Source organism: Anabrus simplex, chromosome 8 (assembly GCF_040414725.1).
Source record: "Anabrus simplex isolate iqAnaSimp1 chromosome 8, ASM4041472v1, whole genome shotgun sequence".
NCBI lineage: Eukaryota > Metazoa > Arthropoda > Insecta > Orthoptera > Tettigoniidae > Anabrus > Anabrus simplex.
Window position 1 is genome coordinate 55,410,806 of NC_090272.1, and position 26,654 is coordinate 55,437,459.

The 26,654-nt window shown below is 38.1% G+C and overlaps 2 protein-coding genes across 4 annotated transcripts in view; one reads left to right on the plus strand and one right to left on the minus strand.

Moving 5' to 3' along the window:
* The window catches only part of LOC136878769 (prolyl endopeptidase), a 133,406-nt gene extending 133,393 nt beyond the window's left edge, over nt 1-13 (minus strand). The window contains exon 1 of the mRNA XM_068228984.1: nt 4-13. The gene's annotated coding sequence lies outside the window, so the exon portion shown is untranslated. The remainder of the gene's footprint in view (nt 1-3) is intronic.
* Nucleotides 3-12,927, plus strand: LOC136878771 (trophoblast glycoprotein). Of its 3 annotated transcripts, none has more exons than XM_067152234.2 (5): nt 3-118; nt 1,819-2,046; nt 10,486-10,722; nt 10,828-10,988; nt 12,009-12,927. In XM_067152234.2, the coding sequence occupies exons 2-5, from the start codon at nt 1,825-1,827 to the stop codon at nt 12,583-12,585; spliced, it is 1,197 nt and encodes a 398-aa protein (XP_067008335.2). In that variant the 5' UTR covers nt 3-118; nt 1,819-1,824; the 3' UTR covers nt 12,586-12,927. The 3 variants fall into 3 exon arrangements, with proteins under 3 accessions (XP_067008335.2, XP_067008337.2, XP_067008336.2); XM_067152235.2 differs by having other exon boundaries at nt 74-174; XM_067152236.2 differs by lacking the exon at nt 1,819-2,046 and having other exon boundaries at nt 43-118.
* The last annotated feature ends 13,727 nt before the right edge of the window (nt 12,928-26,654 follow it).

Sequence of the window (26,654 nt, forward strand, 5' to 3'; positions counted from 1 at the left end):
CACCTTCCTGAAATGTTACTCACCTAGCTGATAAGATAGTAGCTGTGTTACTCGCAGTGTTTGACCAAGATAACTCAGTTGCAGTACATTAAATCTCTCTCAAAACCTGAATTAAAAGGTACATCATAAATATCAGACTCTGAATGCTATAATACAAGTCTTATATAGGATGTGGTATGAAATTCAGGTTTTTATTTCTACCAAATGGATATATCATTTAGACTTTAAAAATTTATTTACTACATAACTGTCATTATTTATTGGAGGGAAATTTTTATGCAGCTGTATTTCTGTACATGTTTTAGAAGGTTTCTTTGACATTTCATGACACAAAAATTATATCCAGGTAACAAATGGAAATTGCAACATTTCTTAATGCAATATTCTTCCAATAAAAGTTGATGATTTCTTTGTAATTTTGTGACAGGTGACATGATAACACTGCCTTTCACAATGTTATATTACACAAGAATACAAAGATCATGTATAATATTTGAAGAATATTCATTTTGTTAGCATATTCACCAAATAGTAACTTATGATATGGTGTTGAAAACTACCCAAATATGGAAATTATGGAAATAAAGGAAATATTATGAATAAGTCATTGACTTATATCAAGGATTACCGGTACTCATATTTCCCTGAAATGATTCCACTTGACTGCAATCTTCACCAAACCACAACTGTATGTTGAACAGAAACACTTTCTCATATGTGTTGAGGCTCTTTGTAAGGAAAAGAATTAAACTGTATGGTATTTTTATTACTTTTTTTCCTTCAGGATTTTAACAGCTTTTAGAATGAACAGAGTGGTACTGTATGAAATATAGAAGAGGTTAAGAAGTATTTTTTTAAAATCTAGATTGTAACACTAAGAGTTCTTGTAGTTAAGCTAAAAAAGTTCCAGAATTTATTTGGTAGACCTGCTGTGTAGCCTACAGTTATGTATGAAGAACACTGAGAATGATAGCGAAAACCAAGTTTTCATGTGTGAAATTATTTAAAGCTTTAACTTTAGCGAACAACAAACAACACCGCCCACCACCACCACCACCTTATTTTAAAATGGTAAATAATATATACTTAAATGAAGTAACTATACAAAATCCAACTGTTCATCTCATTCGTTCATGTATATTTTGTATTTGTCAAAAATAAACCGAGTGAGCTGGCCGTGCAGTTAGGGTCGCGCAGCTGTGAACTTGCATTTGGGAGATAGTTGATTTTGAACCCCAATGTAAGCAATCCTTAAGATACTTTTTCGTGGTTTCCCATTTTCACATCAGGTAAATGCTGGAGCTGTACCTTAATTAAAGCCATAGTCGTTTCCTTTCCACTCCTAACCCTTCATTGCCATAAGACCTATGTGTTGGTGTGACATGAAGCAAATCATAACTAATAACCAACATCATCATCTGGTATTGGTTACCATGTGCAGACATTTGGATTTGATGCTATTTAGGCTGCCTGCATGTCAATTTTGACATTCCATTTTACTCTACCTGACTGAAAACGAATTAGAACTCTTAACGGGTAATCTATTGCCGAGTCTCTTAATCAACTTTGTTGGAAAAAAATCAAATGTGTCACCAGAGATCTTTTATGCACCAGTATCATATGACATTCAGTACTGAAGTGACCATTGTCTCCCCTTCAAATACCCAACACCGCTTCCAGGTTTTGAACATGCTATCTTCAGATCTGGAGACTGACACACTACCATTGATCAATAGGGGAGCTAATAACTAGTTGAAATATACTAAACAAAACTTGTACAACTGTGCATATTTTTTAGATATTTTTAATGATTTTCAGGGAGCCATGAACATCATAAGTTTGGTGGTTCTTCTATATACTGGAGGAGCAATCAGCACAGCACAAATGTGTTCCTCATTTTGTACCTGTGATATGTGGCAAGGTTTACGAAGAGCTGTTTGTGCACACAGAAACCTGTTTAGTGTTGTGACCGATGTTCCTGAGAGGGCGGAAGTGCTTGATTTATCCTTCAATTCTATTAAATTCCTTGAAGACAATGCATTTCAAGTAAGTTTTCACTAAGTTAAGAAATTCCTTATATAAAACAGACTCTGCTATATAGGATTTTAAAAAAATTTGTTTTATGTCGCACTGACACAGATAGGTCTTATGGCGACTACTACTATATAGTAACTTAAAGCCTGATCTACAAAACTGCAATAAATGACTTAAGGAAGCATAAGTTATTTAGTAAGGAAATTAGTAGCTCCACTTCTCTTGTTATTATCTCTGCTTTATCCTTGTAAAATATTTTGTAATTTAACATTTTTCACATATGTCATCACTCATTACTGATCTGCATTTAGGGCAGTTGCCCAGGTGGAAGATTTCCTAACTGTTACTTTCCTAGCCTTTTCATAAATGATTGCAAAGAAATTGGAAATTTATTGAACATATCCCTTGGTAAGTTATTATAATCCCTAACTCCCCTTCCCATAAATGAGTATTTGCCCCAATTTGTCCTCTTGAATTCCAACTTTATCTTCATATTGTGATCTTTCCTACTTTTAAAGACACCACTCCGCCTTATTCGTCTAATAACGTCATTCCACACCATCTCTCCACTGACAATTCAGAACATACCACTTAATACCTATATAGTTGGTCCGTTTATTTATTTTATTTAATCGTATGGTGATTTTATACAATATATATATACACAAGGCAAAATCTAAAGTCCATCCTTCTCAGCCATTCAGATAAACCAGGTGTGAGAGCGAACAAATCATCAGGAGTGCCAGGATACGAATGAAGAGGACAGCATTGGACCAGATGCTCAATTGTCTGTTCTTCCAGGTTACAATCACACATTGGTGAACTGACCCAACCCCACTTGTACCTGAAATAATTGCAACAACCATGTCCAGTCCTTAACCTGTTAATACAGCACCAGAGGTTCCTCGGTAGGTCAAGAGGGTGGGCACTTGTTCCCAATGTTTTTGTTGACCACTCATGCTTCCAGCTTTCAGTTACGTCAAATCCATCCACAATGAGTTGCCTTGCAGTGATTTGCTGGTCTTCTTGTTGAAGTCGCTGCCGTGATGGATGGCAGAATTCCTGGTGCAGTGGCAAAGAGGGTGATGCAAAGATTTTCTTAGCTTCCCTTAGTAGAGCTTGCTTCCGTCTTAAATGAGGTGGAGGGATGTGACTCAGCACAGGTAACCAGTGACATGGAGTTGATTTAATGCAAAGCATTGTATCGTTCAATTTTGTGTCCACCTTCTTCACATGTACACTTTCCGATCAGACAGGAGCACAGTACTTAGCAGCCGAGTAGACAAGGCTGATGCCAGTTAAACGTAGACAATCAGCAGAGGCTCCCCAGGAGGTACCACATAGCTTATGCAGTATGTTGTTTCTTGCAGCGACTTTATGAGAAAGCTTAGTGATGTGCTCTTTGTAGCTCAGGGTTCTATCTAAAGTGACTCCAAGATATTTTGGGAAAGGGTTGTACCTCAGCTTTTTTTCCATTGATCAGAACTCTTGGTTTGTAGTTTGCAGCATGATTCGCTAGATGGAAACAAGAGACTCAGTTTTTGTAGTGCTGAGGATCAATCTCCAGGTCTTAAAAGAAAGTTGACATCTTCTTAAGGTCCTCCGTCAGAATTTGTTCACCGTCTTCAAAGTTATTATTCTGTGCTACCAGTGCAATGTCATCAGCATATATGAACTTAGTTGATGTTGTGTTTGGTAGGTCATGAATGTACAAATTGAATAGCAATGGTGCTAAGACAGATCCCTGTGGTATACCGTTATTTAGTTTTCATTTGTGGCTTTTAGTGTTGCCTAGAAACACTTCGAATTGTCTTTCACTAAGCATGCTAGATATTAGATCTACGATTTCTCGACTTGGTACAACTTGCAATAGTTTGTAGATCAGTCCCTGTCGCCAAACAGTGTCATATACACCTGTCAAGTTGATAAAAACAGCTTTTGATTTTAGTTGTCCTTGAAAACCAGCTTCGATATGTGTAGTTAGGGCAAGTACTTGATCGGTGCAGCTGCGTCCATGCCTGAATCCAGCTTGTTCAGGAGGAGTAACAGCTTCAATGAACGCAGCTATTCTGGTTAGGAGGATTTGTTCAAGAAGCTTGAATATGCATCTGAGCAGTGCTATTGGTCGATAACTTTCGGGGCTGTGCTCAGGTTTGCTAGGTTTGAGAATGGCTATAACTTTTTACATTTTGAATTGTCTGGGCAATCTGTTCTCTTGGAGTATGTAAGTGAAGAGAGAAGTGAGCCAGTATACACAATGCGAGCCCATGTTCTTAATAAATTCATTATAGATGTTGTCAGGACCAGCAGCCTTGCCGATTTTCAGTTGTTTAATTGCATTTTCTACTTCCACTGTGGAAAAGGGTCTGGAAAGCGGCTTGTTTCTCGGTGCACTGCGCTTGAGTTTCGAAAGGTTACATTTTACTATTCTGGTATGATTCTTGTCCCTCTTTGTCCTTGTGAGGTCTACGATCCTGTTGGCAATAATGTCAGGACTCTTTTTAGGATGTGGCTTTTTGGGGTGTTGCTTGCCAGTTAGCCCATTCAATATTCTCCAAGCTTTCCTGCTTGACTTTACGAAGTTCATTTCTCTGAGTGTAGCTTCCCATTTTTGTCTTCTGCTCTTATTTAAAGAGTGGAATAGCTGTGAGCCCACTGTTTGATTTCCAGAACTTTGGTATTCTTGGTATAAAGCCTCACTATCTTCATTCCATCCAGGAACATATTCCTTTCTATAACCCCTAGGAATGTTGGACTTGGCAGCTTTGATAACTAGTTTGACAAATTCGTCGTAGTTATTTGCTGTCGGCTGAAGATTCTCCACAGCTAGGCTGGAGTCAAGGTCTTTTGCGAATCCATCCCAGTTGGCTCGTTAAAAGTTCCATCTGGGTAAGGGCATTGAGTTTACAAGGGGAATTTTCAAACCGATTTCCACCATAACAGGTCGGTGTTGACTGTTTGGGAAGTTGGACAGAACAGTGTGAATGGTGTCGAGTGGTTGGTCTAGTTGATCTTTAGACACGAATGTTAAGTCTGGGTTGTAATCCTTGTTCCAGCGTGCGGAGTGGAAGGTTCCCTTGTCTTTTACATAAAAAACCACATGCATATTGTTAGTTTCTGCCCATAGAACTAGAGACTCCCCATTCACATCCACGGTGTCATACCGCCAGTTTATGTGATGGCTGTTGAAGTCTCCACTGTATACACAAGGGTGATCAAAAGCTGGCAGTACTGTAGGAGCCCAATCCACACATGGAGGCTTGTATAGATTGACAATTTTTAAGTCATTTATCTGAATTGCTATAGTATAAATGTAGCCATCTTCAGTGCAACCAATTACTTGCACTCCATTTAAACTTGACTCCACATAAGTGGCTATTCCATATTGTGGATGGTGGATAGCTTCGACCAGTGTATAATCGGGTATTCGTCCTCTACGCTGGAGATCCTGTTCATCTTTGGTATGGGTTTCTTGAATCTTAACAACATTAATGTTAAGGTCATGCAGTTGTTTTTGCAGATACTCGCATTTGGCAGAACTTATGCCTTCAATATTAAGTTGCATAATGCGGACGGGGTGTTTCTCGCCTCTAATTTGATGGTTCTGAAAAGAACCGTTACTTGTTATGTTTCTGGGCATATTGTATGTCACCTTTAATGCTGTTACTCGTTTAGCACCACCCGGAGGTCACGTGTAGGGTAATCTGAGGTAATACCTACGGACGTGAGCAACGTTCAACTCCCAGTTGGTCTGTTATTGGACGTTATAAATTTTCCAGCTAACTCATTCCTGGTTTCCAGCATTTCACCCCAACCGATCATCCGATGGCCAGGAAGACATCAATTTTTGAAATGAGACAAATTCTCTCATAGTGCACTGGCACTGCCGGTGGCTTCAAGTAGCCTATGCAGTGGCCTCCACGGTGTGCACTGGCCATACATCTTGGTAGGTGTGCTATTTACCAACTGATGAGCCCAAATTAGCACACTGAGGCAAAATTCTGGCAATCAAGAATGAGTTACCTGGAAAATTTATAATGTCCAATAATGGGCCAACTATTCATTTGGGACGAATATTTCAGGTTCCCTATGGGAATCAGCATCTATATCAGACAGAAATCTTTCAGTTATCCTGTTCCTCTTGCTTTCCTTTACACTGCTTTTATAATAATTACTCTCAAAATTGCTTCGCACTCACTTCTGTTATAGTCAGATTCTGTTTCTACCAACTTCTCTTTTAAAGGTGAAGCTTCCACAGTGTGTAGAATTATTTAGTTTATTTTCCAGGTTGAACCGTTCACGTAAATATTCAGTTCAACATGGAAATCGAAGTAAACGGAAAACTACCGTTCCTAGATATCCTAGTAAAGTGCAACACCAATGGGACCCTGAGTCATGCAGTATACAGGAAACCCACACACACACAGGCAGGTACCTGCACGCCTCTTCTCATCACCACCCATCACAAAAGCAGGCTGTCCTAACATCAGTGGTTAACAGGGCCATAGTGATATTAGACACAGAACACCTATAAGAAGGGAAAGAACACCTTATGAGAACCCTCAGGCAAAATGGCTACTCGCTCAATAACATCCGAGTCTTTAGAAAATCAGAAGAGAACAAAGAAAAGGCCGCCGTAGGAGAAAACAACGGGAAAGAAGAACTGACTTGCCTGAAAACAGCGATACTTCTATACATTAAAAACACTACAGACAGGATCGGAAAGATACTGGACAAATACAACATAAAAACCATCTATAAACCACACCGGAAGCTAGCCTGTTATCTACCACCAGTAAAAGAGACAATAGAACTACAGGCTCCTGGAGTATACCGCACTGAATGTAGCTGTGGAACGTGTTATGTTGGTGAAGTAAAACGTCTGATCTCCACCCACCTAAAAGAACATATCCATCACATCAAGAACCAAAACACAGCTATTTCAGCAGTAGCCAAGCATTCCTACGAAATAAGGCATGGAATATCATTTGACAAGACCAAGATCCTAGCAGCTATCCCTTGGAATCTGGAAAGGAAAATCTGCGAGGCTATCAAAATCAAGAAACATCCAAACAATGTGAATTTAGAAGAAGGATATAAAATCAGTAATTCTTGGATGCCTATCATTCATAGTTTAAGACATACAGACCACAACATTAACACACAGGCTGAACCTCCAATTACATAACAGCGCGGGCAAGCCCCACTACCTGGCTGTGACACATACCTTCCAGAATTCTCACGAGACAGCCAGGGGGCTTATGTCAGCCAGAAAGGCTAGGATCTAAAAGACCAAGGTCAGGAACAACCCTTGTAGTGTGACTGCTGCTGGGAGATTACCTCAGATCGAGTAGGGGTATTTCAGTCACCTTGACAAAGAATACTGCAATGTATTCAGAACATCGGCAAACTGTACCTAATGTACAGAAAACAAAAACACGGTTCAACCCCAGAAAAGAAACTAAATAACCAACTTCTCTTGTTTTAATCAGAAACTTATTCATACTGAATTCCCTACCTGTTAGAGTGGCAGGATAAAATGTTTTCAAACATCCATGCTATGACATCGCCCTCTACTATGACTGCGCTAATACGCCTTCCCAATACAGCAATATGAGTGATATGGGCCTAGTTCCCATTTTTACCACCGAGCGCTGTTTTGCTGGCATTGAAACACGATTGTTCATTACAGCTCACGTTAAGTGTTTTGTATATTTTTGTTCAAATATATATTCAATCACTCAATAAACATATTTCAATCACACCTTACACCTTAAAAAAGAAATTCAGTGAAGAACGTACCCCTCTGCAGTGGAAAACCCATACTGTTGAAAACCTTGGTCTTGTCAAAAGAATCAATCATCTTGTCCGGCTGCAATGTTGCTACATTTGTGCTACTGACACGTATGTCGAATCAACTTTTTATTGATAACATGCATTTGACAGTGGTACCTGCATTAAATAATCATGCATATCTGTATACGAATGGTCTTTTAAGTATTCGAGGGCTGTTATTACTTCAGTCGCGAAAATATCTTTCTCGTGCCGCACATTCATTTTCTTAAACTTAAACGGCTCGATGTTTTTGCATGTAAGGAAAATGAACCAGTTTCACAGTTTCATTTGATTGCATCTGATACAGTTTCTTGATAAGATCACCATTTATATCCTGGTAACTACCAAACATAGATTTTTTGGGTAAATAATTTCTTACTTTTCAGAATGTGCCATTTGTCGAAAGTAAGAAGAGGCATTTCACTATCAACAGGATGACAGATCTTCAGTTTCATGTGTTTTGAAGAAGACATTCTTCTTATCCTGCTAACATTAGTCTTATGATTATCACTCACAATGCGCAACACGAAAAAACCGTAAGCTTCGACTTCCTTTATTGTTTTGAGTGTTAAAGTATGTAGTTCTGTACGGTACCTAAAAGCCTCTTAAAGAAGAAAATTGCTGCCGTAACCTTTATTTTGTAGTCACAGCAGAAATTATAAAACAGGAAAGGTTATTGATTAGGGTCATTCGATTTCTACTTTGACTTGCATGACAGTCATCTTGAGTAGTTTTTATTTGCTCAACATGGAATGAAGCATCTCTCTGTTGAAAGAAGTTGTCGAGTTTCTTGTCATATAACATTTGCTGTTCGATGGACTACCATCAATCACAGCCTCTCTGCTCCATTTAGACACTGACTTTCTGCTAAGAGGTGCTCCTTCACTAAAAGGGTGCTATTCCAGTCTCGCAGTTTATATCTCCTACGTAGCGTGAAAGTGTGGATTTATTTGGCGTGGCAAACATATTGTTTCGATTATGTCGAATTGAAATTTGGAGAGAAATCCTTTCTTGAAATAACATTTAGCCATTTGTGACGTTGTTGCTCGTTGAGAGGAAATTCGTGAAACGAATTCCCACTTCCCGACCTGCTTTTCATCTTAGATTAAGGCACACAGCAGAAAACAATATTATGTACAAACACATTAAGACGGTTCACGACCAAAGAAACAATCCAAATAAGGTAAACACAGGTTCAAATTACAGCAGCACTCTTAGCAATGATCACCCAGTGTGTCTCGTCAAGCAGACTAATGCCAGCTTCCCAGCGCTCCAAGCACCTGGACTGGTAACTACGCCGTGTTCGCTTGTTTACATGTGACACTGGGAGAATGAGAAGGCGTATTAGGGCAGTCATTGTAGAGGGCGATGGTTATGATATACTGTATGTAATATGTATTTTCAGCAGATGCACAACTCTCATTTTCTTTGTACATATATAAAAATATAATATGATCTTTTACTACAAATGTGCTATCAACTATGTTTTGGTTTAGCTTCTATTACTAAAAAGTAGTGAAATTATTGATGAAATAAAATAGCAAAAAAAAAAAAAAAAAAAATCACATCTTAAACATGGGAAAATTAGGAGTAAAATGTCACCACAAACAGATACCTCTATCTGTCACTATCAATTGCTTACTGACCGACTCGTTGGCTGAACGGTCAGCGTACTGGCCTTCAGTTCAGAGGGTCCTGGGTTTGATTCCCGGCCGGGTCGGAGATTTTAACCTTAATTGGTTAATTCCTACGGCATGGAGGCTGGGTGTATGTGTTGTCTTTATCATCATTTCATCCTCATCACGACGCGCAGGTCACCTACGGGAGTCAAATAGAAAGACCTGCACCTGGCGAGCTGAACCCATCCTGGGATATCCTGGCACTAAAAGCCATACAACATTTCAATTGCTTACTTAGTCTTTTCTTAAATAATTTCAAAGAAGTTGAAAATTTACTGAACACCTCCCTTCATAAATAATTCCAATCCTTAATTCCTCTTCCTATAAATGAATATTTGCCCCAATTTGTCCTATTGAATTCCAACTTTACATACTATGATCTTTCCTACTTTAAAAAACTCCATTCAAGGTTATTCATCTACGCCACCGACAGCTCGGAGGACACTGCTTAGTCAAGCAGTTCATCTCCTTACTGCCAAGTCTTCCCAACCCAACATTTTTTTGTAACATTACTCTGTGTATCATCAAAGGTATAAATGATACACATTATATATAAAGTGTTGAATGGTGGAACATCCCTCAACTGATACCTATCATATAAGTCAAACGTCAACATGGAAATGAATGTTATAAACTATGACACTACTCTTTTGTTGGAAATCACCCAGAATGTATCGTGCAGCTTTCCTTTGGACATCTTCATTTCTCAAATCAAGTAATCCTGGTGTGAGGTGAACATTAAATAATAAAGCCAATCTTTCTGAAATATCAGAGCATATTGCAGGTTTGGTGTTCAGGAATTAATTACAGAAATACTGCTGAAATAACATTATGATGGAAAATGGAAAATTGACTCTAATTTCCTAGTACAGTTTTCAAGTTATTTTCTTTTCATGTGATATTTTGTTATTGAAAGATGCAAACTGGACTTTTTCAGGAACAATTAACATCCATGAAGCAACTTAACCTCAGCAGAAATCATATCCAGCATATTTCAAGAAAAGCATTTGATGGATTAACACAATTAAAATTACTGGACCTTTCTTACAACCATATTAAATATCTACTGAATGATATATTTCTTGGAATTCCTCGACTGGAAATCCTGATACTTTCAGGCAATGACTTTTCACGAATAAAAAGTGGGCCTTTGTTAGAAGCACCATCATTGAAGGTAAATATCTTATATTTTCTGTTATTTTGTAAGCATTAACAAGAGAATCCAGAATGATTATGTTTCTTTTATCCCTGTATTGGTGTCCTTGGTCAATTTTTATAGGTGCTGTACTTGAGCCAGTGTCGGATTGATAATTTAAAAGTCGATACTTTCACAAATATTCCCAATATTGTGGGTTTGGATTTATCAGGGAACTACTTGGCACAGTTGGAAACAGCAGCATTATCTGAGCTTCAGAACTTGGAAAAAATTGATCTGTCCAGGTAAGTCACTAAATCATGATACAAGTAACAGAATGGAACAAAGAAGTGACAAATGAAGTTGTATATATACAGGAAGGAACATAAAAGGGAAATACAACACAATAAGTAAAATGTTATTACAGAGATCATATTGAGGACATATAGTACGAGGACTAAAAAAAAAAAAAAGAAGTAGTGGCAACATATACATGAAACCATTTACTATGAAACCACCATACCTCTACAGGCCTTCATTGTACCATAATCCTCTTGCAACATGTTGCACCCATTTCCAGATGTGTGGAAGGTTGAGGATACCAGTAGCAGAACCACCTTTGTTGTTGTTCACAACAGAGCAGTCTACTGCTCGAAGCATAGCTTCTTATGTATGGTAACACTTCCTTTAGTTTTGGAAACAGATCAACATAACAGGGACTTATGTCCAGTGAATACGGTGGATGCTACAGGACCTTCCACCTCCATCGTGCTAACAATCCCCTCACAGAAACAGCATTTTGACTGCAGACATTGTCTTGCAGGACAATGGGTGGATGCATTTAGAAATGGGGTTATTTCCAGCGCAGTGAATGCTTGCCTGGTTTGGCCATGATCAGGTTTTGTTTCCCTTGTAAAATTTCATTCAGTGGAGATAATAATGTTTTGCAATGATATTATAACTCCAAGGGGAGAACATTTTTAAAAATAGAGGATAATTTGTCCTCAAGAAGGTTTAGCAGTCCTTATCTGCTAACTAGGTAGGACTGTGTGTTTAGTCTGGTACAGCTAAGCAATGTCTTCGAAAGGCGTGCCTGTCTAAGTGATGGGCCCAATGGTATGCTGTGGGCAAAACAAACAAACACAGCATTATTGCAGTGATCTTTTTATCTGTGGCTATGAAAGCCTTAATTGAGATTACAAAATCTTTGTGCTTCTGATGTGGTACTAAAAAAATGGAAAATTGCAGTCATATGAAAACTTCTAGCATTGTGATGTAACAATTTAGTTAAAAAATTAAAGATTATGTGTTTTATGCTTTTTCAGGAATCGTTGGCACTGCGACAATAAGACTAAAGAATTAATAACATGGTTGACAGACAGAAATATTGTCTATACACAAATCTGTGAGGATAAAAACCAAATAAACAAGGATGAAGAAGAATTCTCTATTAAACCTTCAGATGCTGAGATTGAAATACTAGATGGATCTAAGTTTTGGCCTGATGAGGACAAACAAGCAGACATGAATGAAAAATTAAAATTTCAGAATAATAATGAACCAACATATATAATACAGAAGAAGTTCAGATATTTATTCTACATTTCCCATCTTTTTGATGCAATTCCTTCATTTTGGGCTTTTGCCATGGGTTTCCAAGTAGGAACAGTAATTGCAATCTTTGGTACATTACTAGTGGTACGCATATGCAGAAGAACCACCCGACAACCAAGACCTCCAGGTCACCACAGACGGAGTCTACGTAGACAAGTCAGGATGAGATCTACAGGAAGTAATGGTAATCCATGGACCGAGTTACAAACTTTGGATTGCCCAGACACTCCACCCCCACCATACAAAGACATAAATGTTCCTTATAACAATGTACTAACATATACTTGACAACAGAACGTGATGAACTCGAGGAAACCATTCCAATAGTCGCATGGCAAGGATTTACAGGACAAGGAAGTAAACACGTGGTGAGAAATATTGTTTTTATTTCAGTGCCACATGTTAGCCTGTAAACTACATGACAGTACCGTCAATGGTGCTGTTTCTGCAGTGGAAAGTCTCTTGAAAGCTTCTCAATGAAGGTTATGCATATAAAGAATTAAGTCTGTAAATTCGGTTTAAACATTAAACTTACAACAGATACTCAGTTTTCAAGCTAGAAACTTCTAGTTTTCAAGAAAATGATTATTATATTATATATTATCGAATAATAAAATAGACAAAAAAGGACGTTTTCCGACTTATGGTATCATTTCCAGGCAACTCACAATAGAGTACTGCACCTTTTCCTGTTTGGATGACATTTCTGATGAGCCTCTTCTATCTTCCTTACCTCCAAACATCATTTTCTATCAATCTGTTGCATCTCTACTTTTACAAAATCCTTCCACTGTTTCCTTGATCATCCTCCCCTCCCTACCCCCATTTCACTTACATTTCAAATACTTCCCTAATGACATTACCCTGATCCCACCTTGAAATGTATCCTTACCACTGCAACTGTTTTTGCTGAACTTTCTTAGAAATATCTAACACTTTTACACACAGACATAATTTAACCCACCGGGCGAGTTGGCCGTGCGGTTAGGTGCGCACAGCTGTGAGCTTGCATCCAGGAGATAGTGGGTTCGAACCCCCCTGTCGACAGTCCTGAAAATTGTTTTTTGTGGTTTCCCATTCTCATACCAGGGGGGAACAGAGATCACCGGGCATTCCATCCATGACTCTTCCCTTTTGAGAACAATGCGACCAAAAACCTATTCCTAATATTTTAGTCACATGCAAAAGTTGGTTTCTTTACTTCCGTGAAAACTGATAGATGAGTGCACTTCCATAGACGAAGCTGCAGGTCTGTTGTATGATTTATTTTATGCTATCATTAAAGATACTTTCAAAGGTCATAAATTTCCAATCTGGTACAACAATGAGTTAAAAGAAAAACTGAAGGAGAAGGAAAAGGCAAGAAAATACTTTTGTGCACTGGCTCAGCCAAGTGTTTTTCCACTTTGTGTAAAGAATTGAAAGCACTGCAGGAATTTAAATATAGAGAATATGTTAAACCAGTCGAGGATGACATACATACCAATTCCAACTATGAAAATGAAAACCTACAACCTGTTTTCCAGTCACTGACCAGGTCAGGGATGGAATGAATGAAGCAGATATAGGCTATGAGTACAATGGGGTCGCCACTCCCAAAGTGATTTATTAACGACTGATAGATGCTATGAAATGAGAATGGAGAGTGTTGCTGGAATGAAAGATGACAGGGAAAACCGGAGTACCCGGAGAAAAACCTGTCCTGCCTCCGTTTTGCCCAGCACAAATCTCACATGGAACGACCGGGATTTGAATCACAGTATCCAGCGGTGAGAGGCCGACGCGCTGCTGTCTGAGCCATGGAGGCTTCTAATTCCAACCATATAAACAATAAAAGAAAGTCAACGCATCTTTCTTCTAGGATGGTTAATGGTGATCAAGAAGCGAGTAATATTCAAGACATCCTGAACATTTTTGCAGACACTTTCAGGAAATACCACGCCCCCTCCATGACCTGTAATTCACCGTTCAAATTTCTCTGTGACTCTACGCTGGAAACCGTGGTGACATCTGCCAGTGAGGTTATGGAAATTCTTTTGGCAGTTGACATCAACAAGTCAAATGGACCAGATAATATACCTGGTGTTGTGTTAAAAGCATGTGCTCTGGAGTTAGCTATACCACTAACCAGCCTACTGATCAAGTCTTTTCAAGCTGGATACTTCCCCTCTGAGTGGAGGAGAGCCTATCTTGTTCCAGTGTTTAAAAAAGGGAATAATCGTAAATTTGATAATTACAGGCCTGTTGTTCTGCAATCACTGTTGTCAAAGGTGGCTGAGAGAATAGTGTAAAGGAGGCTATACACCTGTTTGAACCAATACCTTTCGAATGAATAGCATTTTGTACATAAGCATTCCACGGTGTCAAACCTTGGCTTATATTGTAATTACGTCTCCTCCCAATCTTTGGGCAATGGCTCACAGATAGACTCCATATATACTAATCTCTCAAAAGCTTTTGACACAGTACAACACAGTGCCCTGATTCTTAAATTATCTGCATATGGGATGCATGAAAGGATCCTAGAATGGCTGAAATCTTATCTATCTGGTAGGACTTGTCTTGTAAAATCTGAAGGATTTCTATCTTTTTTGTACAACCCAATATCAGGTGCTCCACAAGGTTCAATTCTAGGTCCCTTCTATTCATTTTGGTGATTAATGATTTCCCTTCTATCTTTCAGTCGAGCAAGTGTCTTTTATATGCAGATGATTTAAAAATCTTTAAGGTAATAGAGTCTGGAAATGACTGCAAACTTTTGGTATCAGGTGTCCTTCGTATGAGTGAGTTGACTAAGAAGTGGATGTTGCAGGTGCAACGAAGTGCAATGTAATCAGCTTCACTCGTAAGAAATCCCCTGTCGAGTATAATTATGCTTTCAATAGCATATATATAAACCATACAGATATGATCAATGAATGATTTAGGTATCTTTTTTTTTTTTTTTGCTAGGGGCTTTATGTCACACCGACACAGATAGGTCTTATGGCGACGATGGGATAGGAAAGGCCTAGGAGTTGGAAGGAAGCGGCCGTGGCCTTAATTAAGGTACAGCCCCAGCATTTGCCTGGTGTGAAAATGGGAAACCACGGAAAACCATTTTCAGGGCTGCCGATAGTGGGATTCGAACCTACTATCTCCCGGATGCAAGCTCACAGCCGCGCGCCTCTACGCGCACGGCCAACTCGCCCGCCTCTACGCGCATGGCCAACTCGCCCGGTAGGTATCATATTAAGCAATTCAAATGGCCTCTCCTTCCAGGACCATATAGATTTTATAACAAAAAATCTCTTAGGTTTTTGGGTTTTCTTAAGAGAAATTGTAGGGATTTTGTTTCTGTTCAAATCCTGAAAAGTCTATATATTTCCTATATTAGGTCAGGGTTGGAATATGGTACCGAGATCCGGATACCATACCAACAATATTTAATTGACTCACTAGAGAGAGTGCAGGTAAAAATTTATGAAATGGATGCGTTACAGGGGCTTAAAACGATGTGTGAATTTGTTAAATAATAAACTTCCTATGATATAAGCTACTAGAATAGTAATTATCAATAAAATAAAAAGTGTATGATCATGAAAAAAATTAATTGTTCTATTAAAGGGGAGGCACTGTTTTGTAGATTAAATTCGATCAGGTTGCCATGTTCTGATAAAAGGATAAACTTTATATGTAGAGCTTAAATCTAAATTAAGATGATGTCTTCATTATATGATGAGTTTTTCCAACAGCTGCAAATGGAGAATTTTCTGCTGCATCGCAAATGTGCAAACACAGTGTTCACAACAAATAGAATAGATTGTCCAGAGCTCCTGCAGCTAATACCACTTCATGTTCTGGCACTAAACACCAGACACAGAGCTACTTTTCATGAGACCAAATGTAGAACTGAACACCATGAGTTTGTGGTTAATACAGTCACTGCAGACACTAAACAGTGTTGGGGAATCTGTGGATTGCTTCTGTTCTGATATAAAGACAATTAGAAAGGCAGTATTGCACATGGAAAAATAATAGATCTCTATGTAGTATTGCAAGATGTTAATTTTTTTAACATTATAGTTCATGATTATTTGTAAATAATATGTAATTATATGTAAATAATAAGTTAGTTGTAGGAAATAGATTATAGGTGTAGTATGCCATCTGTAATTGGGAATAGCCTGTTAGTGGTTAATAAATAAATCTATCTATCTGTCTGTCTGTCTGTCTGTCTGTCTGTCTGTCTGTCTGTCTGTCTGTCTGTCTGTAACTTTCCTTTAGTAGTCTTTGTTGGGGCCAATGACCTTAGATATTAGGCCCCTTTAAACAACAAGCATCATCATCATCAGCAGCAGAAGCATTCTTTGTTAATCACTTCAATAACCATACTTCTGTAAAGTAAAGAACATTCACACAGAATTAAAATAAAAATAAAAATAAAAATAAAGCATACAACATGGACAAAAAACAAACCTTTTCTTTATTTTACATACTCTGATCACATTGTACTTTTACACAAAATGAAGTCTTCTTTTTGATTTTAATTAAAATCATTAATTACTTTTGAAATGACAACATCAGTACTACTTTTAATGGCCAGAAAGCCAAAGAGAATAACCTTGCCTAGGAAGGAGACTGTGTTCCTGCAGTATGTTTTTAAACGCTGGCAAACATGAAAAATACTGCTCACAGGTTGCTGAATTCATAGGAAATGTAAGAAAAAACATGGAAAAATTTTTAAAATGAGAGTGAATACACTTTCCAAATATTTCTCTACAAAAATAGCAACTCTTTCTTGGATATATTTGTTTTTTGATTATTCATAGAGAAGTAGTTTTTTTGTCCAAGGTGTAAAACTTACTAACATATTTTACACTAACCATGTCTACTTCACTTCCATTTATAACTTGACTTCAGTGGTTGAATACATCCAAGTTATTATTTTTTTTTAAGCCTGGTCTCTCCCTTGCTTAAGGATGTCAATAACAGAAAAGTAGCATAGTAGCTTTGTATTCCTGTTACACTGTCTCAAACTGAACTTTACTCCCACCACCAATTTTTTCCAGATTGTTGTCTTTTCTCGGCAACTCTGCTACCTCCATGCAGTGATTGAAAGATATTGAATAAAAAATTATTCAGTTCTAAAAGATCGTAAAACTTCAAGTGTCCTGTTCTTCACTGATTTTACAACTTGTAGGGCACACTGCTGGACTGTTGGGTCTTTCACAATGAGTCACATTGTGCTAAAACTCTTCTGAGTAAAAGAAAATCAAATAAAAAGTTGAAATCCTCCATGCTTTTTAATAGAGTATTGGCTTGTCTACCGCTGGAAGTCAGTCCATGAAATTTCTTGTAAAGTTGACAGAATGGCTTCAAAGTTATTTTACAAATATTAAATACCTATTTATTTACAAGTGAAATTAATATTGTTAGTCAAACCTGAAAATGTTTCTACATAAAGATAAAATTTTGTCTTAAAATATTACAATAAACATTAACGCAAACTGGCACATACCAAACATTTTTTTTTAACCGTTTTCCTTTCGGGTTGGTTCCCCACCTGGACTGAGCGAGGGATTCCACCTTTACTGCCTGGAGTGGGAGACTTTGGTCGTGTATACAACTACAGAGGAGGACAAGTACCCCATCCAGGCGACCTCACCTGCTACGCTGAACTGGGGCCTTATGGAGGATGGGAAGAAATAGACAAGAAAGAGAGACATACGTGTCCTTTGCCTTAAGTTAGGTATCACCCTGGCATTTGCCTGGAGAAGAATTGGCAAGACATGGAAAACCACTTCAAGGATGGCTGAGGTGGGAACCAAACCCCATTTACTTAGCTGACCTTCCGAGGCTGAGTGGACCATGTTCTAGTCCTTGTACTACTTTTCAAATTTCATGGCAGCTAATCACACTAGCCACTAAACCACAGAGGCCATATTAAACTTAAGAAGATAAATATGGTAGAGAGTTTGCTTACCATTTAGATAAAATTTTGTCTTAAAATATTACAATAAACATAACACAAACTGGTACATACCAAACTTTTTTTTTAAATCCGTTTTCCTCTGGGGTTGGTGGACTCAGCAAGGGATCCCGCCTTTACTGCCTGGAGTAGTAGACATTTGGTCAGGGATACAACCGGAGAGGGGGACCAGTACCTTGCCCAGGTAGCCTCCCCTACTATGCTTTTGTTCCATATTGAAGTGCAATAATAAGAAATAAATTGACAAGAGGATCCACCTTTTCAATACAATATATCAAGTAATAATATTACATAAGTCTTGGGACTAGTTTCAGCCACTTAGTGGCCACCTTCAGTTGTGGTGATTGGTGGTGGTTATTGTTTTAAGAGGAAGTACAACTAGGCAACCATCCTCTATATAACACTAATTAGAGGGAAAATATGGAAGGGGTCCAACACTTCGAAAAATGAAGATATCAGCCAAAGGAGGACTAGGGCCACGAAGGGCATGAAAATGACTCCCTAGCCCTCGCAAACCTAATAGCGTCGGGGTCGGAAAAGAACAAGAGTTGACCAAGAGAGGTCGGATAGGATAGATGAAAGTGAGGAGCCTGGCACAAGTAAGTGGAAGCAATGCCAGGACTCAGCTGAGGGCCCCGTGGTCGCCAACCCACGCTCCCAAGTTCAGAGCCCCTGAGGCCCCTTTTAGTCGACTCTTACGACAGGCAGGTAGTACCGTGGGTGTTATTCTACTGCCCCCACCCACAGGGGGATGGCCAACTTCAGCCAAAATAAAAATTAAACAGATCATGTGATAACTAAAACAATGTATATAAGATAAAAACAATGTTGCAAGAATAATTATACCTGGCCCTGCGGTGTAGGGGTAGCGTGCCTGCTTCTTTACCCGGAGGTCCCAGGTTCGATTCCCAGCCAGGTCAGGGATTTTTACCTGCATCTCAGGGCTGGTTTGAGGTTCACTCAGCCTACATGATTAAAATTCAGGAGCCATCTGACCGGTCAAGAAAGCCAAGAATAAAAGCCGAGAGGATTTGTCGTGCTGACCACATGGCACCTCACAATCTGCAGGCCTTCGGGCTGAGCAGCAGTCGCTTGGTAGGCCATGGCCCTTTGAGGCTGCTGCGCCATGGGGGAAAGGAATAATTATAACATTAAAATACATATACAACATAAATTATGGTTGTGATCTTCTTGTCATAATATGATGTCTTTAAGTTGGGTTAGGATCTCAGGCAATGAAGTAAATCTTGAAATGATAGCCAAAATTAGGAATGAATAAACAGAAAGGAAATTAAAAAGGGAAAAAAATTATTTATGGGACTCACCTCTAGAGTGAAATAAATATACAGTATATACATGTGATGTCTGATGTAGAACAAAACACTGACAAGCTAGGGGAAACAGGCAGGCAGGCCATGGAAACAAAAGAGTGGATAAGGAACAAAACATGCACTGACATGCTGTAGGAAGCAGGCAATGGAAAACATGGAGTAGGTAAGGGGAGGAGGGTAGGTTGGGTAAAGAAGGGAAGGGATGGGCGAGAGGGAGGGAGGGAGGAGAGAAGGGGTGTCGAAGGTGGGGCTGAAGGATGCAGAAAGAAAGACTGCTGCTGAGAGGGTAATTAAAGAGATTATAGAAGAAAGAATTCTTCTTATCTGAGATATGATTACTAATGATAGGAATTAAAAGGTCAAATAAAATGTTTGATTTTTATGAAATTTCATTTAGATTGAAGTTAGGGTTGAAAAACTGTTCCAGATGGATAAAACAATTTTCCATAATATTGAGCAGGGGGCCTTTTCCTATGACTTTGAGACTGTTCATGTCTTGGTTGATATTAGTGAACTTATTATTAGTATCACCCATTGCTGTCCAATGGCTGAAAAATCTGTTATATTTCAGGGCGTTAACATGTTCTAAGTATCTTTTATGGAAGCTCCTACCTTATTTGACCAACATAAGATGCGTTACAATTATTACAATTGAGTCTATAAACACCTAACTTGGTGAACTTAATGCTGTGATTAATATAATTGGTACTGTGTAAAATATCTGTGTTTCTATCACAAGTTTTGAAGGCTATTTTGACATCATGCTTTTTAACTATGTTTGTGATTTGGTAGACTTGTTTATTATTAAACGTAAAAGTAGATAAAAAGTTGTTATGAGTTTTTCTTTTGTTAAGGTGGTTGAACGTTGATGTCTATGTTTATTAATGATTTTCTCTATAAAGGAGCTGTTGTAGCCATTAAATTTAGCTATACTGCAAATGGTGTTTAATTCGTTTTTAAGTTCATTTTTAGACAGGAGGATGCTAAAAGTGTGGTGTACCATACTATGGTATGCTGCACATTTATGGGCATGTGGGTCTATGGAATCTTGATGGATTGTGTTTGCAGTTGGCATTGGTTTTCTAAACATCTTGTAGCTCAATGAACCAGGTTGTCTGATAATCGTTAGATCTAAATAATTGCGTTTTTTATCATTCTCTGATTCTAGCGTAATCTTGGCATGTGGGTCAATGTGATTAAGATTGGATAGAGTGGTGATGGCATCAGATGCACTTTTGCACATGATCACAAGAGTATCATCCACATATCTTGTCTAAAAACGTTATATTACTAAAGATGATGTTATTATTAATTTTGGTATGTTCTAAATGATCCAGATAGATTTCAGCTAGGATGCCTGATGCCGGCAATCCCATAGCTAACCCATTTTGCTGATAAATGGTATTGTCAAATGTGAAATAATTGTTATTCAAAACCGTTTTTAGAATAGAGATAAAATCTTGAATTTCTAGTGGGCTCAAGCCACTGTGGTTATTTAAATTGTTGTGAATAATAGGACAAATTTTTGAAATCGGGATGCTTGGGTACTTGTTAGCAATATCAAAGGAATAGAGAGTTAGTTGGGTTGAATAGTACCATGATTTACTTTTTCAACCAATTCATTAGTGTTCTTAATAGAATTCCCAGATAAAAAATAGTAATTTCTTTTGAGGAAATGTTGGATGAACTGTGAAATTTTATACGAAGGCCATCCGGAAAGTGGTACCCATTTGCGCAATAAAGACACAGGAGTAAATATTAACAAATATACAGATTTTTATTGGAAAGAGCATACTTTACACTACTTCTCCACATAATCCCCAAGCAAAGTTAGGCATTTGTCATAACGTGGGACGAGTTTTTGTATTCCAGCGTCATAGTCCTCCACCGCCAGCATATTGAGATACGTAGTCACTGCTCGTTTAAGTTCTTCATCGCTGTCAAATCTTTTTCCCGCCAGAAAGTCTTTAAGCTTCATAAAGAGATGAAAATCCGAAGGGGCCAAGTCCGGGCTATACGGGGAATGGTCAAAGGTTTCCCACTTGAATTGCTGCAAAAGTTGTTGTGTTATCGCAGCTGCATGAGGCCTGGCATTGTCATGAAGGAGAATTACGCCTGTAGACAATAGACCTCGCCGTTGATTTTTGTATTGCCCGCTGTAATTTCTTTAATGTTTCACAATACACATTAGCATTAATTGTGTCTCCACGGGCCATAAAATCAATGAGCAGTACACCTCGGCGATCCCAGAAAACGGTTGCCATGAGTTTCCTGGTGGACAGAACTGTCTTGAATTTTTTTTGTTTGGTTGGTGAATGAGCATGATGCCACTCCATTGACTATCGTTTACTCTCAGGTGATGCATAACAAATCCATGTTTTGTCCCCAGTAATGATGCGAGTCAGGAAAGAGTCTCCTTCATTGGAATAACGTCCCAGAAACGTCAGTGCTGCAGCCATACGCTTGGTTTTGTGCTCCTCTGTAAGCATGTGAGGGACCCACCTTGCACAGATTTTCGAATAATGCAGGTGGTCTTTGACAATTTCATGAACAACTGTTCGAAACGCATTAGGAAAATGTTCACAGAGTTCATCAATTGTGATGCGCCGATCGTTCCTCACGCATTCGTCTACTGCGCTCAGCAGTTTGTCTGTAATGACAGATGGTCTCCCTGAACGCTCCTCGTCGTGTGTATTCCCCCTCCCCAGGTTGAAGTTGCGACACCAGCGCTGAACAGATGACTCGTCCATCACATTGTCTCCATACACCTCCGTTAATTGGCGATGAATATTACAAGGTCGAACGTTTCGTGCATTAAGAAATTTAATCACTTCACAACTGGTGGAGTTCTCAATTTGTTTAAACATTTTAAACGATCACAGACACAACACAGGCAATGCTAGCGTCACGCAACCTCGCACAGAGCAGGCAGACAAGCCACTACTGACATGGTCTGACCTTGCCCAGCGGCTACCTGAGTCGTTAGCGCTTCATGCGGCGCTAACGGGTACTACTTTCCAAATAGCCCTCATATAAAGGTCTGAGTCTGTAATTAATGATGTGTTGGATAGGAACATCAGTTTTATGTATTTTGGGAAGTGCTTTGGCAGTTTGCAGGCCTGGATTTATACTAATTAACTTAATTCTTTCTTTGTCTGTTAATAGACATGATGCATTTTTTAGTGTTTGTTTAAGCCGATGCTGAATTTTTAATTTAGGCATCTCTTTTGATTACAGAAAATGAGCTGTCTGTGAAGAATTGTTTATTTTTTCTATGTAATCTAATTCATAATAAGAGTGGAGTTGCCTTTACCAGCTTTTGTTATGATAAGATTATTATCAGTGATTTTCTTCTTAAAATCTTATATTTGTTTTTGTGTTGGAAGTTTGGTTTGGCATTGATTATTGAGATGGAAGGGTTTCTGTTAGATATAGAGTTGAAGATGTTTTTCAGTTTCTTTTTAGCTTCAAATCTCATTTCTTCTTGTTTATCTACCGGCATTTTACTAATGGCTAACTTGGCTTCCATCATAGTGGTGATGACGTCATTGAGAAGATTGAAGGAGGGCCAGTTGTGTTTCGGACCCTTGCTCAATATGAATGTCTCAATATCATTTAATGTCACTTTAGAGAGATTAATAACAGGGGAGTGTAACTGAGCAAGTCTGTCAGAGGAAGTGTGTGTTCTTTTAGCTGGATTGGTAGTGGATTTGGAGTCTTTTAAGAATTTTAACTTTTTCTCTAGAATCTGATGTTTTTTTGACAACGTGGATTGTAGTCTATAATCGACATAGGATTGAAAAATATTCCAATGAGCATAAGGAAGAAGGTTAGTTATCTCGAGATGAGTCTCATATAATCTGTTATTAAGAAAAGATTTCTTCTTGTATAAGAATCTAATTTCATCTTGTAACCAGATTTTATTAGTTCTGGTTTGAGTTTTCATAGTTTGAAAAGAGGATCTGTATTTCTTTCTTCTTCATTTTGAATCACCCATCTTTGGGGTATGTCAGATCAATCACTTCTTAGATGCTTATGCTCTTTTCTCCCAATAGTTCTTCATTCTAACTGATCTCCTCCTCCTTTCCTCCTCTGATATCTGAATCAGTTTACTGGTGTTGTTCTTAACTTGGAACCTCTTAGTTTTGTCTTTGGCTGTACCATTCTTTAACATGAATTCGGTAATCTTAAAATTTCTCAGATCCTTTTCAACTTCCTTAAACCAATTGGGTTTAGCCTTTTTTTTTTTTTGTAAAAGAAGTCAAAGATCTGTTTAGTTAATCTGTCAGGATTCATTCGGAATATGTGTCCAGATCTGTATTTCTTAGTATTAACTTTGAGAAAAATAGGTGTCAAATCATATGTTATACATTGTTTTAGGAAATCAATATCTTTGCTTAATTTGGCTATTTTAAATTTTAAGCCAAAAAATAAAAAGGCTCCCTTCTTTGCCTGGTTGGAAGCATAATTATAAGCTATAAATTTAATTTTTGTTCTGTACTGAACTGCATTATAAGAAATAAATACAATATATCAAGTAAGACTGGTTTCAGCTGCTTAGTGGCCATCTTCAGCCAAATAAAAATTAAACAGATTATCTAAATAACTAAAACATATGTATACCAGAAAAAGACAATGTTGCAGGAATAATTATAACATTAAAATACATATAATAACAAAAATTATGGTTATGACCTTTTTGTCATAATGTGATGTCATTAAGTTGGCTTAGGACCTCAGGCAAAGAAGTAAATCTGGAAATGACAGCCAGAATTAAGAATGAATAAACATACAGAAAAGAAATTAAAAGGGAGAAAAATTATTTATAAGACTCACCTCTTTAGTGAAATGTTTGTTTGTTTTCCATTGCCTGCTTCCTACAGCATGTCAGTGCATGTTTTGTTCCCTATCCACTCTTTTGTTTCCATGGCCTGCCTGCCTGCTTCCCCTACCATGTCAGTGTTTTGTTCTACATCAGACATTACATGCACTGTATATTTATTTCACTCTAGAGGTGTCTCATAAATAATAATTTTTCTTCTTTTTAATTTCCTTTCTGTTTGTTTATTCATTCCTAATTTTGGCTATCACTTCAAGATTTACTTCATTGCCTGAGGTCCTAACCCAACTTAACCCGGCAGTGGTCGCGCATATGGTGCATCTTAAAATGATCGCAGTGGGTCACCATGACTCTAATGTCTGATGTACAACAAGCACTGACTTGCTGGAGGAAGCAGGCAGGCCATGTAAACAAAGGTGTGGATAGGGAGAGGAGTGGAGGGGCTAAAGAAAGGAGGTGAAGGGAAGGGGTGGGAGAGCAGGGGGGTGGGGGATGATGGTGAGGGAGGGGAGAAGGAGAGAGGCGGTGTCTAAGAGGGGGCTGAAGGATGTGGAAAGAAAGACTGCTACTGAGAGGGAAATTTAAGATTATAAAAGAAAGAATTATTTTTATCTGAGAAATGATTACTAATGATAGGAATTAAAAGGTCAAATAAAATGATTTTTCTGAAATTTCATTTAGATTGAAAATAGGGTTGAAAACTGTTCCAGATGGATAAAACAATTTTCCATAATACTGATCATGTCTTAGTTGACATTAGTGAACTTACGGTTAGTATCACCCATGTGCTGCCCAATGGCCAAACACAAACCATCAAGATTCCATACACCCACATGCCTATAAATGCACAGCATACCATAGTATGGTACACCAAGCTTTTAGCATCCCAGTATCTAAAGAAGAACTTAAAAATGAATTAAACACCATTTGCAGTAACCTATAGCTAAATTTAATGGCTACAACAGCTCATTTATAGAGAAAATCATTAACAAACATAAACATCAACCTTCAACCACCTTGACAAAAGGAAAAACTCACAACAATTTCTTCTTTACTCCAACTCCCCTTACCTTCTCCTTTGTTTTCCATTGCCTGTTTTCTACAGCATGTCAGTGCATGTTTCGTTCCCTATTCACTCTTTTGTTTCCATGGCCTGCCTGCCTGCATCCTCTAGCATGTCAGTGTTTTGTTCTACATCAGACATTACATGCACTGTATATTTATTTCACTCTAGAGGTGAGTCTCATAAATAATAATTTTTCTCCTTTTAAATTTCCTTTCTTTTTGTTTATTCATTCCTAATTTTGGCTATCATTTCAAGATTCACTTCATTGCCTGAGGTCCTAACCCAACTTAAAGACATAATATTATAACAAGAAGATCATAACCATAATTTTTGTTGTTATATGTATTTTAATTATTATTATTGTGCTTTTACAGCCGCATTGGACCACTGTAGTCAATTTCTCTCTGGTCTTCTATGATATTTTATGTTTTTTTTAAAATTTTCTGATCTTTCAGTATTTCTTCATTCTATCTGATCTTCGTTGTCGTTCTTCTTCGGAAAATACCCTTTTAGTTGTTTCTCTTTTATCACATTTTGTTAGGAATCTAACTTTACTATTCTTCAATTTACAGTATTTACTTTGTTTGATTTATTCTTTAAATCCTCCAGTGTTATGTCTAATTCTTTCATGTCTTCTTTTATTTCTTTTGCCCATACAGGTTGTTGCTTTTGTTCCCAAAGCTTTTCTAAAATTCTGCGTATTAACCTGTCTTGAGGTGTTCTCAACAGATGACCAAAGCAAGGGCGCCCATACCTGGGGGCAAGGTCCTCCTCTAGCTCTCAGGGAAAGGCAAAAATCTAGTGTAGTCACGTGTTTTCCTTTCAAGAAAATGATTTAAAAGTCATTATTACGTAAAAGCGGTAGTACCGTCCACCAACAACAGGCAGCGGATACCGTGGATTATTCTACCGCAGAATACAAATCGCCATTTATCTTCCAAAATATTAAAATTACTACGTACCCCCAGGCCTGGGCCCCCCTCTAGAAACTGTGGACCAAAAAATGATATTCTCTTCTTTCTCATGAAATCTGTTATAGGTTCTATTTCCTGATATACTGCTGAATTTGGGATGATGCACCATTCTCCTTCTTTTTGGTACTGGTACTTCTTATTAATGCATGTTCTTACTATTCTTCTTTCTATTTTT

Bases quoted from the DNA above. Each gene is read 5' to 3' on its own strand.
- LOC136878771 (XM_067152234.2), top strand. From the start codon at position 1,825: ATGAACATCATAAGTTTGGTGGTTCTTCTATATACTGGAGGAGCAATC. The intron at 2,047-10,485 runs GTAAGTTTTCAC...GGACTTTTTCAG, and splicing joins TTGAAGACAATGCATTTCAA to GAACAATTAACATCCATGAA. The intron at 10,723-10,827 runs GTAAATATCTTA...CAATTTTTATAG, and splicing joins TAGAAGCACCATCATTGAAG to GTGCTGTACTTGAGCCAGTG.